General features: G+C 53.5%; 1 protein-coding gene across 1 annotated transcript; it reads right to left on the reverse strand.

Moving 5' to 3' along the window:
- Positions 1-138: 138 nt before the first annotated feature.
- Positions 139-3,178, reverse strand: psmb6 (proteasome 20S subunit beta 6). Its single transcript, XM_018728795.2, has 6 exons — positions 3,046-3,178; positions 2,594-2,661; positions 1,546-1,677; positions 1,100-1,229; positions 572-716; positions 139-428 (listed from the first exon to the last, which is right to left on the reverse strand). Exons 1-6 carry the CDS (start codon positions 3,136-3,138, stop codon positions 301-303), a joined length of 696 nt encoding a protein of 231 aa, XP_018584311.1. The 5' UTR covers positions 3,139-3,178; the 3' UTR covers positions 139-300.
- Positions 3,179-12,169: the final 8,991 nt, after the last annotated feature.

Here is a 12,169-nt window from a genome sequence, read left to right on the forward strand (position 1 = left end):
GTCCCATGAGGCATCGAGTGAGAAACTTCACCTGAACTGCCCAACAAACATCAAATTGCACAGCAAACTGCTTGGGGGGGGCTAAAAATAAACAGCACATCTTCACATTGAAGCATTCAAAAATACAGAAGGCAGGAGTTTTAGTGTTAGCTCAAGTTTTATTGAAACATCAGGAACCACAACTAAAAATGTCTTAACACTATGGATTTTTTTTTATTATTATTATTTTTAAATTGTACTTCTATGGAACTGGGATGAGGTACACAGAGAGGGGCTCATACAGCCTGCAGCTTCTCTCTGCTAGGCGCTGAAGAACTTGGGCAGCTCGTTCCCCAGGATGACCCGGCGCTCAAGGCCCTCCTCTGTGATGACAGCCAAGCGCGCCACCCCTCCACTCGAGCCGTCCCGCTCCATGGCCAGCGTCAGAGCTGCAGACACGACATACGGCTTTGAAACTCACAGCGTACACCTGTGACCACACCTTGTCAATATGAGCTAGTCCTACTCTTGGTCCTCTACTAACCCCCTTCTTCCCCACCCACTTCCTGCCCTGACTCTTCCTCCTGCTCACCCTCTGCCACGAAGCGCAGGCACTCCTCCTTGGACATCCCAGACCTGTAGTTAGAGTCCACAAAGCCGTAGACGTAAGAGCTGCCAGAGCCGCCCACGGAGACCGGCTGCCGGACAAGCATGCCCCCCATTGGGACTGTGTATACCTGCAGGGAGGGGGGACATGTTAAGGTGACATTAATGACAAATAGTGGCTCGTAAAGACATGGGGGACACCTAAAGGAGGAACAATGGACAGAGATTGTGACATCAGCAGCTCTGTCCATTGGCACCACGAGTGTCGCGAGGGTAAAGGGTGACATTGACGAGCGCCCCCATGTAGGTAGACCAAGGTTAGCAGCTTCTAGCGGGGGGGCTGCACACAACTGGGAATGAACCAGCAAGGGAACACCGGATCCTTGAAGAAACAAGTCGCTCTGAGGAAGACCACATCTTCCCGTGTGTGTGTGGCCTGGGTTAGAGGGGGCAGGCTGGATGGGCGCCACCAAGGCTGAGAGTAAGACGGCAGTAAGACCAGAGAGAGACTGACCTGGCCACCCCGCCTCTTGTCCCAGCCTGCCACAATGATGCCAGCCATGAGCTCCTCCCTGTACCTGTAGCACATTTCTTTGAAGAGGTTGGCAGCCGTCCGCACCAGCGGTGGTTCATCCAGCTCAATACTGTCAGGGGAAGCAGTGAGAGAACACACTGATCCCTGGTTCGACCACACTCAGCCTGAGAGTGGTCAAGTGTGGCAGTTACAGGGTCACATAATTCACAATTGATATTCGTCTTCGGTTCCATTCCACAACTGTTAGTGCTCTTAAGCGTTCTGCTTTACTGTGCTGAGAGCGAATGCTAAAATATCATGAGTTTACTCTACAGTGGTGTACCATTACTTACTTAGTGGCAAATCTCTCTTCCTTTGGTGTCCATTTATAGTGCCACAGTCCATTACAGATCAAGTATGAGACAAAATAGAGGACACGGACACACCTGTGGAAGCCCAGCTGGTAGGTGACTGCATCGGCAATGGCCTGGGTGTCAGCAGCTGAGCCCGATCGGCAGCAGAAGATGCGGTCGTGGATGGGCGTCAGCTTGTCAGTCACTCTGTTGGCAATGTAGGCTCTGCGGAGACGGAGAGGCGAGAAGCGAAGCACAAGTGTGAGACCAGCTCTCCATATGTTCAGTCAACATGACTCTTCAGCGAGTCAGCTGTGGCACTGACATCTGGCACACGGGACCTCCAACAAGTGAAAATGCTCCTTTGAGGGACTTCTCTCCAAACTGCTTGAGCAAAACACCCACAAACACACAACAAGCTGTTTCAGACAAAAAAAAAAAAAAAAAAAAAAAAAAACTCTTTAGCCTCAAAACAATTAACCGAAAGCTACAAAAACTGAATCACAATAAAATCCTTGAATTTCCTGTCTCATCTGGCTGATGGGATACACAACACTGTTTAAATTTGCAGCTTCACACACGCCTCAAGCGTATCTGTAGCGGTGCTGACTTTAATGACACTTCTGGAGGCGCACACAGTGTCAGCAGTTTGAAAGGGTTTAGTGTCAGAACCACAATATCAGGGTCAACAGAACTGGCGGAGGGCAGCACAATGGCACACCGGGTAGCAGTGCTGCCTCACAGTCCAGCCTTGGGCTCAGTCCTGGGATCAAATCCAGCTCAGTCTGTCACTCTTGTGTGGAGTCTGCATGTTCTCACTGTATCTGCGTGTGTTTCAGGTGGTCTGGTACTTCCAGGATAGGCTGTGGGCCACCAGGACAGTTATTGATAATGAAAGAGATGGACAGGTAGGTAAAAACACTAGGGACACACACTTTCTTACATGTGTTTGCTCAACACAGTGAACAAAAAGAAACAACCTCTGCTGATCCTGCACAGTTATTGACAGCTGGGCTGTGACGTGATGATGACGGTCAGTCCCTTCACAAGCGACCATCATCAGATCAGGTGACACCCAGCAGCGACGCACAAGTGCGACACAGGGCAGGCAGGGAAGGTCCTTGAAGGGAGGTCCTCTTACCCCGTGGTGGTCCGGGAGTCGGCACCGATCACCACCCCGCCGTCAAACTCCACGGCCATGATGGTGGTCTGAAACAGAGCGACCTGACAGTGCTCAACACACGATCATCGTTGTGAGAAACACATGACACTAAGAGACAGGCACTGACTGAGACTAGCCATGAAGCATGATTAGCTACCGGCAGGGTCCGCAGGCGTAGTCAATTATACTACAGTTCTGACGTATTCCAGTAAGTGCCCTAATAAATTACACACTTGTTCTCCTTCTTCAGTCAGACACTCGAAAAACCTGCCACTACTAGCACCACGCACTGCAGTCGTCAGTCGAGGTAACCGAACTGCTGTCTCATAGCGGGTACGTCGTGCTCGTGAGAGGAAGTTTCACAAATACCGTCTTTTCCGCTAACGAAAACATGGTGACAAAAGACTGAACATCGTGTGCGTTTTTCTCACCCCGGTGCTGACTTCCTGGCGCGCCCAGTCCGGCACCAGGTCGCTGACACTGGAAAGATGCTGAGCTCCGGCTACCGCCACAGACGCCGCCATCTTGTTTGAGCAGTGCGAGAGAACGGGATTTTTTTTTTTGTTTTTTTTAAACAAAAAACTTCCGGTCTCATTTCCTGTTCCTCTTCGCATGCGCACTGTCGCCACCTGCTGGCAGGGAGGACGAGGCTGGATAGCGCAGGGAAAACTGCGCAGTGTAGCAATTTCCGTTTCCGCGGACCGCTGTGGATTTTCACAGCGAGAGCGGCAACGTTCAGTTTATTCGCGACGAAAAAAAGAGCATACTTATATAATAAGTACACCAGTCCATCATGCACATCAACTTCAAGGGCAATTTACAGTCATCAGTTCACCTGAAACACATACCTTTAGACTGGGAGGAAACCAGAGCACATGGAGGAAACCTAAAGGGAGATCATGCAAACTCCACACTGGTCCTCTAGTTTCAAACCCAAGTTTGAACCCACAGTCCAGGAGCCGCGAGGCATCAGCGCTACCGGCCGTGCCGCCCCAGGTACCGATTTCCTCATCACCATTCCTCCCAGGTGTGTTTTCACAACCATCACTTCGCTCACACACACACACACACCACCATCACTGGAAAGCTTTTCCACCATTCAATGTCCATAGCAGAGTTTCAGTCAAACATCTGGGGAAGAACGTTACCAAACGCTGCAGCTGCCCGCGGTAATTCCCAAATCCTGCCGACATCGGGAAGCGGCCGCGAGCAATCGGAGGGCAGGTCGGCAGGTGGAGGGCGCGAGCGGGCCGGACGCGCTCCTCGAGCCGGTCCCAGACGGTGGGGTCCTCTCGGTAAGCGATGGGCCCCGGAGTGCCGTGTTTCCCTAGGTGACGGAGAGGCGCGGACACGTTTGCGCCGTACAATCAGAGGTCGGATGCGCCCATTGCCGGTTCGCGCCGCCCGCGAAGGTGTGTGATGAAGTGCGGGGCCGGTGGTGCTTCTGTGCGTCCTGAGTTCTGCCCCATCTGAAGGCTCTTGGTGCGTCAAATGCGTGGCCCCGTGACTCTTTGGGGCTTTGCGCTCTTCCAGTTCGCGGCCACGCCGAAACAACCCGAACGTGCAGAAAAATGCGTGACGCACACACACGCGCGTTCGAGTCCCACCTCCTGCCGTAGTACCCTTGATCGAGGAACTTACCCTGAATTGGTGCGGGAAAAGTTGTCCATCTGCATTCGTGGCTACATCAGAGTAATTGTCCTGGAGAAAGATGTTGGATGTACTGTAGAAATGAATAAATGTTTCTCAGCACTGGTTTGATTGTGAGCTGGTGGCCGGAGGACTCAGAGCAGGGGGGGCTGACATTGATGCACTGCTCCTGGGGCTTCGTCCCCTGTCACCTCTGGTCAGTGAGGACGGGCTGCTGGGGACGAGTCGCGGTTCGGATGTAAAGCAGCTGCTCTGAGGACACGGCGACGATCGGCTGGGACTCGGTGCCTGCGCTGCAGACTCTCACAGCGATGGGCTTCTTCCCTGTCCTCCCACCCTCAATAAGTGCTTGGCCGGCGCGGGGTCCTGGTGGGACGGAGCCAATCCCGCGAGTGCAGGGTGCGAAGCTAGACACGGTACACGCGAGATGGGGTGCCGGTGGACTGGACTCTATTCCTTTTCTCGGAATGGATGTACATCTCCTGGGCAGCAGGTGGCGCAGTGGTTCGAGATCTAACTCTATGAACCCAGGTTTATATCCCGCTTCCTTCTGTGGCGCCACTAAGCAAAATACTTACCCTGCGTTAATATAGTAAAAATAACCCTGCTGTATGAATGAGTAGATCACTATGTTATGAAAGTATCAGCTGACTGTGAATGTGCTGTGTGTGTCTGTGTTCTGCTTCAAAAGGACTGTGTGTGTGTGTGTGTGTGTGTGTGTGTGTGTGCGTGCGTGTGCATTCAGCTTCAGCGTGTCTTGTACATTAAAGCCCACCTATTTGTCTGCTCTCCCAGCCATGTGGCTACATCAGAGACCCCCCCCCTCCCCCACGGGGTGGCAGCAGCACACTGCCAGGTTCTTACTGGCAGATACCACAGTACGATAGAGCATTAATATTTCCTCACCGTGCCCAATTTACCCAACCACCCGACTGTATTTACTGACCGTTTCCAGCGGTCGAAGCGCCACACACACTCGCACCCCTTTCTCTCCGCTCTCCGACTCACTGAGGTGCGCACTTCCCTGCTGGATGTCGTCCATATGGTTCCGTCTTCTTCTGTTCGCCTTTGTCTCCATGGGGATAAATCTGCCGCTCTCACGCCACAGTCCCCGTCTGCACGGTTGTACTGCGGTATGTGTATATTTGGAAGACAAGACCGCTCAGCGTTTTCTTGTTCGTCGGGAAGTGATGCGGAGCACCCTGGCACTGGCGGTGAAGGACAGCGCAAGGACGCCGGACAGACCGTCCCCGCACGCAAATCCCTCCGTTGGGGAGACATAATGTGCACCCCCCCAGCCATCTGTACACATTGTGTTCACAATACCTCTTTTTATGATGGGCACCAGGGGGTGTCGTGGTTAGAGTCACTGCCTCACACACAAAAGCCCCTAGTTTTAATCCCCCTTCCAGCTGCAGTTGCCTTGATCAAGGCACTTTACCCTGAACTGATACAGTAAAAATTACCCCGCTTGACATATGGGTAAATCAGCGCAAGCGGCCGCATGACTGAATACATAAAAATGTAATATGTCCTGTTGATGGTGCAGGCTTTAGAAGAGCGGGTCGCAAACCCCCGTGCAGGTGGTCACCAGGGTACGTGAGCTTTTCCGCTGGCCTCTCCTTCGGTGTGCGAGAACAGGTTCGTCCTCGGCAGCGTTTGGTAAAACACGGTGAGCGCGCGAGGTCCTGAACGTAGCACAGCACCGCAGTATTCCAGCCGCACTGGCGCCAACAGCCTCTCTCGCACTGCAGGGGTGTGTTTAATAAAGTGTGAGTGACTAAGGAACACGCATCATCCTGAAGGCGCTGGCGACCCCCCGTAAAGACCGAGTGTGTGTGTGTGTGCGCGTGCGCGTGCTTGTGCAGTGGCCTATGTCACTGGTGAGAGTATGAATGTACAGTTATGAGTCACAAAAGCCTGTGTGTACGTGTTTGCGTGTGCATATGAGTGTGCGTGTCCCGTCGTCTATATGTTGTCCCCCGTGGCCTCGGCCTGTCATCCCGCATCAAGTGAGTCATTATTCACGGCTGTGTTTACTTATTGAGGTTTATATGTGAATGTAGTGTGTGTGTGTGTGTGTGTGTGTTTAACAATGTGGAGGCCTGGGGCCCGGTGCACGCATCAACTGCTGGTCCTGCGCGCGTATGTGTGTGTCCACGTGCGCCGCACGCCCCCCGCTCTGTAACACACTCGCAATCCCCATCCCCATTTCCCCACTGTGCATCAGCCACAGAGACACCACTCAGCTCTCCGGGTACCGCTGCGCTCACGGGAGACGTGTGTCTGCCAGCGTCGCCGTGGCATAGGGCTCCAGTGAGGTGCGCGCGCGCACGCACACACACGCACACACACACACGCACGCACACACGCACACACACAGCACTGTTCAACACAGGTTGCTTTTCGCAGCAGTTTCTCTCAAATCACACAAACGTCCACCTCATTACATACGCACACCCCATGAGCGATCACCGTCAGGGCAGCGCAAGACTCCTACTTCCATTCCTACCGCGGTACGAGGCATACGTTTAGAAGCTCATGATTCCACTCTAGTGGACACAGTCGTTTGACACTTTATCCCAAAATCACGTTACGAATTAAACGTTATATCTATTAACCTACGACAAACTGGTTTGCCATCCAGGGCCCCCCCAAGCCTTGTGTCCAGGGATCTGGGGATGGGCTCCGGACCACCAGGACCCTGACCAGGACAAGCGGTAGAGAAAATGAATGAACACAATCTATTAAGCGCTATCTGTGCATCGTATCCCAGAGCCCGAAAACTATATATTACTCTCGACCTCAGAAGTCAGTGTCTTATTTGTGTTTATTATCATGTCTGTGTTTGTATTTACAGGTGAACCATGTTTACCTGAAGCTGCTCAAACCACCTCCAGTGAAGTGACAGTGAACAAGGAACGATCCAGAATAGACGAACCGCAAATTCTCCTCTCACACGCGTGTCCTTTGTACGAAGGCAACTATCGCGGTGTCTCTTACTATTTTACACTTTACCGCATTTTCGCAGGTACTGTACAGAGCCCAACGCATTTGCACCCTGTTTTACTTTACTGGACATGCACTTGGTACAATTTTTTTTACATTCTAATTTTATAGTGTGTTTTTTTCTGATTGTCTCATTCTTTAAAAACGTCCTCTGCTGTCGGTTGTGGACTTGCATGGCACATTCTTTGTGTGTGTGTGTGTGTGGGCACAGATCATTACGGTCAGGGATAATCCAGAAACAGTGGGCTCCCCGCGCTGCGACACGGCTTTAAAGCGCTGTGGTTACGTAACAGGCCACATTACCAGTAACCCCATATCAGAAAATTACATAAAGACACAACCTGTGTATCTGAGGTCATCGGGGAGGGGGGTGGTGGTGGTGGTGGTGGGGGGGGGGGGTTCGGTGCAGTCAGTGCTGTTCTGTGATTTACACACCATCAGAGTGCAGTGGTGGGGAAGTGCGGCCCTTCCCATCGTCCCTTCCTCTGTTATGTAGACGGTGTGTCCTCTTTGAATTGCGTTTAACGGACGTACGGTGCGTCGTGTCCTTCACGCACCGAGTGTGTGTTACCCTGTGTGTGCCTGCGCTGTTTGGCTGCCCGAATATAACAAACGCACAGATATTTAATGGCAGCAGGTGGCGTAGTGGTTTGAGCTGCTGCCTTTGGACTCGGAGGTTACGGGTCTGGTTCCCACCTCCTGCTGCAGTACCCTTGAACAAGGGACTTACCCTAAACTGATACAGTAAAAATCACACTTGTAAAAAGGGGTAAAGCAGTGTAAAGTGTCAGCAAGATGAAAAAATGTGAATGTGTACAGTGGGGGTGAATATGGGACACGGGGCGTGTTTAGAATAGCCTGGCCTTACGTGTGTGTGTGTGTGTGTGTGTGGGGCATGTAGAGATGTGGTTCCCATCACCCTCTGGGTGCTGCCCCTTAAGAACGGGTCTTTCCGGAACCCGAGATTCCGTTGCAAGCACCTCTTAGCCCAGCTCCACGGAGCACTTTGTTGACAGCGTTGTCTTCAATTCTAACCGTTCGCACGGCACCGAGGGGGTGTCGGACGCGCGGACGCAGCGCATCGAGGACGAGCCTGGAGCGAAGATCCTTCGCTACCAGGGAGAAGGAAGCAGAGTCTCTTAACACAGCGTTCAAATACGCGGGGGCCGGAGCGCAGGCCGGGCCAAACAGGGGACGCGGCTGTCCTCGGCGGGGCTCCTCCCCTCGCACGAAGCCGCATCGCATTCACGAGGCGGGACGCGGCGCCATGCCTTGCGCCGCCGCCGTGTCCTTGTGCGCCGGGTAAACCTTGTCCCCTCGGCGCTGGACGCACTCTGTCCGCCGGAGATAATCAGAGTACAGTAATCCCCGCTGTGCGTAATCGGCCCACGGGGGGTGGGGGGTGGGGCGCTCTCAAAGCACTGAGCGCAGTGTGTGTTCAGCAGGCCTCGCACATGTGGAGAACTGAAAAACACACACACACTGACCAATTGTGTGTGACACTGTGACACTGACCAATTAGGGTTTAGTTTAGCGTTTGTTCACTTCCCTCCTGCAGTGACTGACAAAAAAAAACTCATGAACAGAGTGTAGAATTGAACTCTGTGGAAAAGACACATTTAAATAGTGTTTAATATGGCGCACAGGTGGCACTGGAAAAAAATGCATCTATCTATCCATCCATCCATCCATCCATCCATCCATCCATCGTCAACAACTGCTTGTCCCGAGCGGGGTTGCGGTGAGCCGGAGCCTATCCTGGCAACAGGAGGCACAGGGCCAGAGGGGACACACCCGGGACGGGACGCCAGTCCATCACAAGGCACCCCAAGCGGGACTCGAACCCCAGACACACCACACAGGAGGCGCTGGCTGAACCCGCCACGCCACAACTGGGAAAAAAAAATGTTTTCTTTTTTTTTTAAAAAAAATCACACAAAGGAGTAAAGATTTAGTTTCCTGAAGCTTCCTTTGAATGAACATGATGCGTGTGCAGTGTTTTGACCTGACACTTTTTGACTTGGGTAAATTTTATGAGTATGTTGAGCTCAGGGTGTTTTTTTGAAGTAATCATACACTGACGTGAGCATTTCCCTTTTTGGTTACTCTGCTCTACTCTACCTACTTCTCATCAGACGTGACGAAATTTTAACGAAACCCAACCGACGGCCGAAAAGGTTTTGAAATTCTCCGGTTCTGCTATAGAACAAAAAACTGCGGAAGCATTTTGGATTTTTGGACAAGTCTGGTAATAAAAAGAGCTCTCGGAACACAGGCGGTCCCACCAGATTCCCCCCCTCGATGTACGTACAGTACGTGCCGCACACGCACTCTACGCGCAGCAGGTTGCGCGTGTGGTGTGTGACTGTACCCAGCCGGACGCGACACGCAAACGCAAAACACGCCGAAGTCGTCTCCGTGGTCTGCGGTCTGCGGACGAGCGCCTGTCCAGGAACGCGGTAATAAGGTGGACACATGCTAAGGGATGTAAACTGGCATATTTACTGCGGCAGCTCTCCCACGCCGCGCTGACACACTCTGTTTTGAAGACGCAGGGTGTCTCATCTCCGTGAACAGATTTCGCTCTGCGAGTAGCGCCAGGTCGGTTGGCGGCACACGAGCTCCGGAGGACGCCGTCTCCGTCTCCGCTCCTTTCTTCGTCCCATGGAGGAGCACGTTACCATGGTTCCCGGACACTTGAACTGACCTTTGCAGCGCTGTAAACCATCCGTCCATCGTCTAGGCGCTCATGTTTTATTCTTATTTTTAACTATTGACCTGCAAAAGGGAATCTTCGGCTGGGCAGTATGACACCCAGTGCCTGGCGGCACCCAGCTGTCAATCATTCTCTTTTGCCCAAATGTGTCCCAGTGAGGGGGGGCGCGGTGGCGCAGTGGGTTGGACCGGGTCCTGCTCTCCGGTGGGTCTGGGGTTCGAGTCCCGCTTGGGGTGCCTTGCAATGGACTGGCGTCCCATCCTGGGTGTGTCCCCTCCCCCTCCAGCCTTACGCCCTGTGTTGCCGGGTAGGCTCCATTGGGACAAGCGGTTCAGAAAATGTGTGTGTGTCCCAATGAGGGTGGCTCACCGATCGCATGTGGCAGCAGGTTCGAGCCCTCCAGCGGGCGGCAAACCTACATGGAAGAGCACCCCGAGCCTTCGGCCGAACACGTGATCACGATGTCGCGCTTCACCCTCCTGCCGGTGTGTAGTTGCGCCGAAACACGGATGCGGTACGACACCCATAACACGCTCCCGACTGTCCGGCTCGAACGGGAGCCGACCCAGTCGCCGCCCGTTTCCTCATCGTTCAGCAATACTAAAATGAAACTAGAGCGACGATTCAAAGCATTTTCTGTGAGGTAATCAGTGCGGTAGCCTTCGCCTTCATGGTACTTTGGGGAAAAGGAGAATGCCGCACGCCGGAATCGCCTCCCCATGTCCCACGAGACCGGAAGGTGGTACCAGCTAACCCGGACCTGTCCTCTGAGCGCTGACCCCCCACGGGTCGAGTGTTACAAAGAGGAGAGTTCACACACACACGCACGCTGGGACTCGCGCTGCCAGGGTTTCAAGGCTGCACTTTCTCTAATTTCATTAATCAACTAATCGCGTGCTTCGTGAAGCTGGAACACCTGAGCATTACCGCGGTCCGGTGCACCAGGGGGCATGTAGCTGGGGAGAGGGGGGCTCAGATGCTGGGAAATGGAGAGGGGGGTGTCGTTTCTTCAGCTGTTGCCCTATTTGTAGTCAATTAAAAGCGGGTTTTATGGGAAGCGCCTTAATCCCAGATCAAGGATATCTGATAAGCGCCGCTCTGGTCCGGCCTCGTACCCACGGTTCTGGTCCTGGCGCCGGCCGCTGCCGGCTAAAAATAGACAAGCAGGCAAATCCTCCGCTGGAAACGCGACGGGACGAGTCGACGAGGGGGGCCGCTCCCCAGGGAGTCATTGCGCCCCCGTCAGATGGGACAAGTCCATGCTGACGAAGGAGCCTCGCCGCGCTCCTGGTGGGGGGTCCGCGCACCCAGGACACGGACAAGAACAGGAGTGTCTCTGCATTCCCTCGGTTCAGCTGCGACTCCCCCTCGGACCCCCTGGAATTCGGCACATTGCATTGCGCTCCTGAAAAGCATCTCCTACGTCACCCCACTGAAAAGGGGGTGTGGGTAGCGAAGGAGCGCTGACTCGGCCCTACAACGTCCCGTCCGTTGTCCAGCTCTCTCCCGTCTGGGTGAATCGAAGTGCCCAAAAAGACCTCATGTGTGTTTTTGGTCCAAACGGCGGTTGGGGGAAGGGCGGACAATCGCAAAAACACTGGAGACCCCGCCGTGTCCTAAGACCACCCTGAGATGTCTCCCCCTGTGCAACTCCCCCCCCCCCGAGTTGGACACATTATTCACATACACTAAGTGTGTACTGAAACGTGTGTTTTTCCATGTTGCGGTGGCAGTCCCGTGGTACCAGGTGTCGTCGGACTCTTCATTCAGGTCTCATCTCAAAGCGCGTGTTTTCCCGCAAAGCGCAGTTTTGACATCGCCAAGTGGGACCATGTCCGTCCACGTCGCTGCTGTGATGTCGCCGATGGGTCAACGAGTCCAATTTTTGCTGCAGTCCTGCTGCTTTGTCCTTGTAAAAAAGGCCACAGACACGTGGAAACATTTCCAATGTTCCCACCGGAGAGCACAAACATCACATCGGAGAAATGTGGACAAATGGATGTCCCCTTGACTCGACGGACGCCGCGTTACACGAGTTCTGCACCGTGTGGCTTTTGCAGCACTAATGAGCCTTTCTGAGGGCGTCAGTATTTCTCGAGAGGCCCGAATGCGCGATGGGTGTCAAACAAAGCAGGGCACTGTCCCAGTCAGCGAGACCCCTCAGGAAATCCTTACCATGG

The sequence above is a fragment of the Scleropages formosus genome, chromosome 21 (assembly GCF_900964775.1).
Source record: "Scleropages formosus chromosome 21, fSclFor1.1, whole genome shotgun sequence".
Classification (NCBI taxonomy): Eukaryota; Metazoa; Chordata; class Actinopteri; order Osteoglossiformes; family Osteoglossidae; genus Scleropages; species Scleropages formosus.

Excerpts from the sequence above, each read along its gene's own strand:
- psmb6 (XM_018728795.2), bottom strand. The coding sequence starts at position 3,138 with ATGGCGGCGTCTGTGGCGGTAGCCGGAGCTCAGCATCTTTCCAGTGTC. Across the intron at positions 1,678-2,593 it reads GACTCCCGGACCACCACGGG|AGCCTACATTGCCAACAGAG; the intron begins GTAAGAGGACCT and ends CCGTCTCCGCAG. Across the intron at positions 1,230-1,545 it reads TACCAGCTGGGCTTCCACAG|TATTGAGCTGGATGAACCAC; the intron begins GTGTGTCCGTGT and ends TTCCCCTGACAG.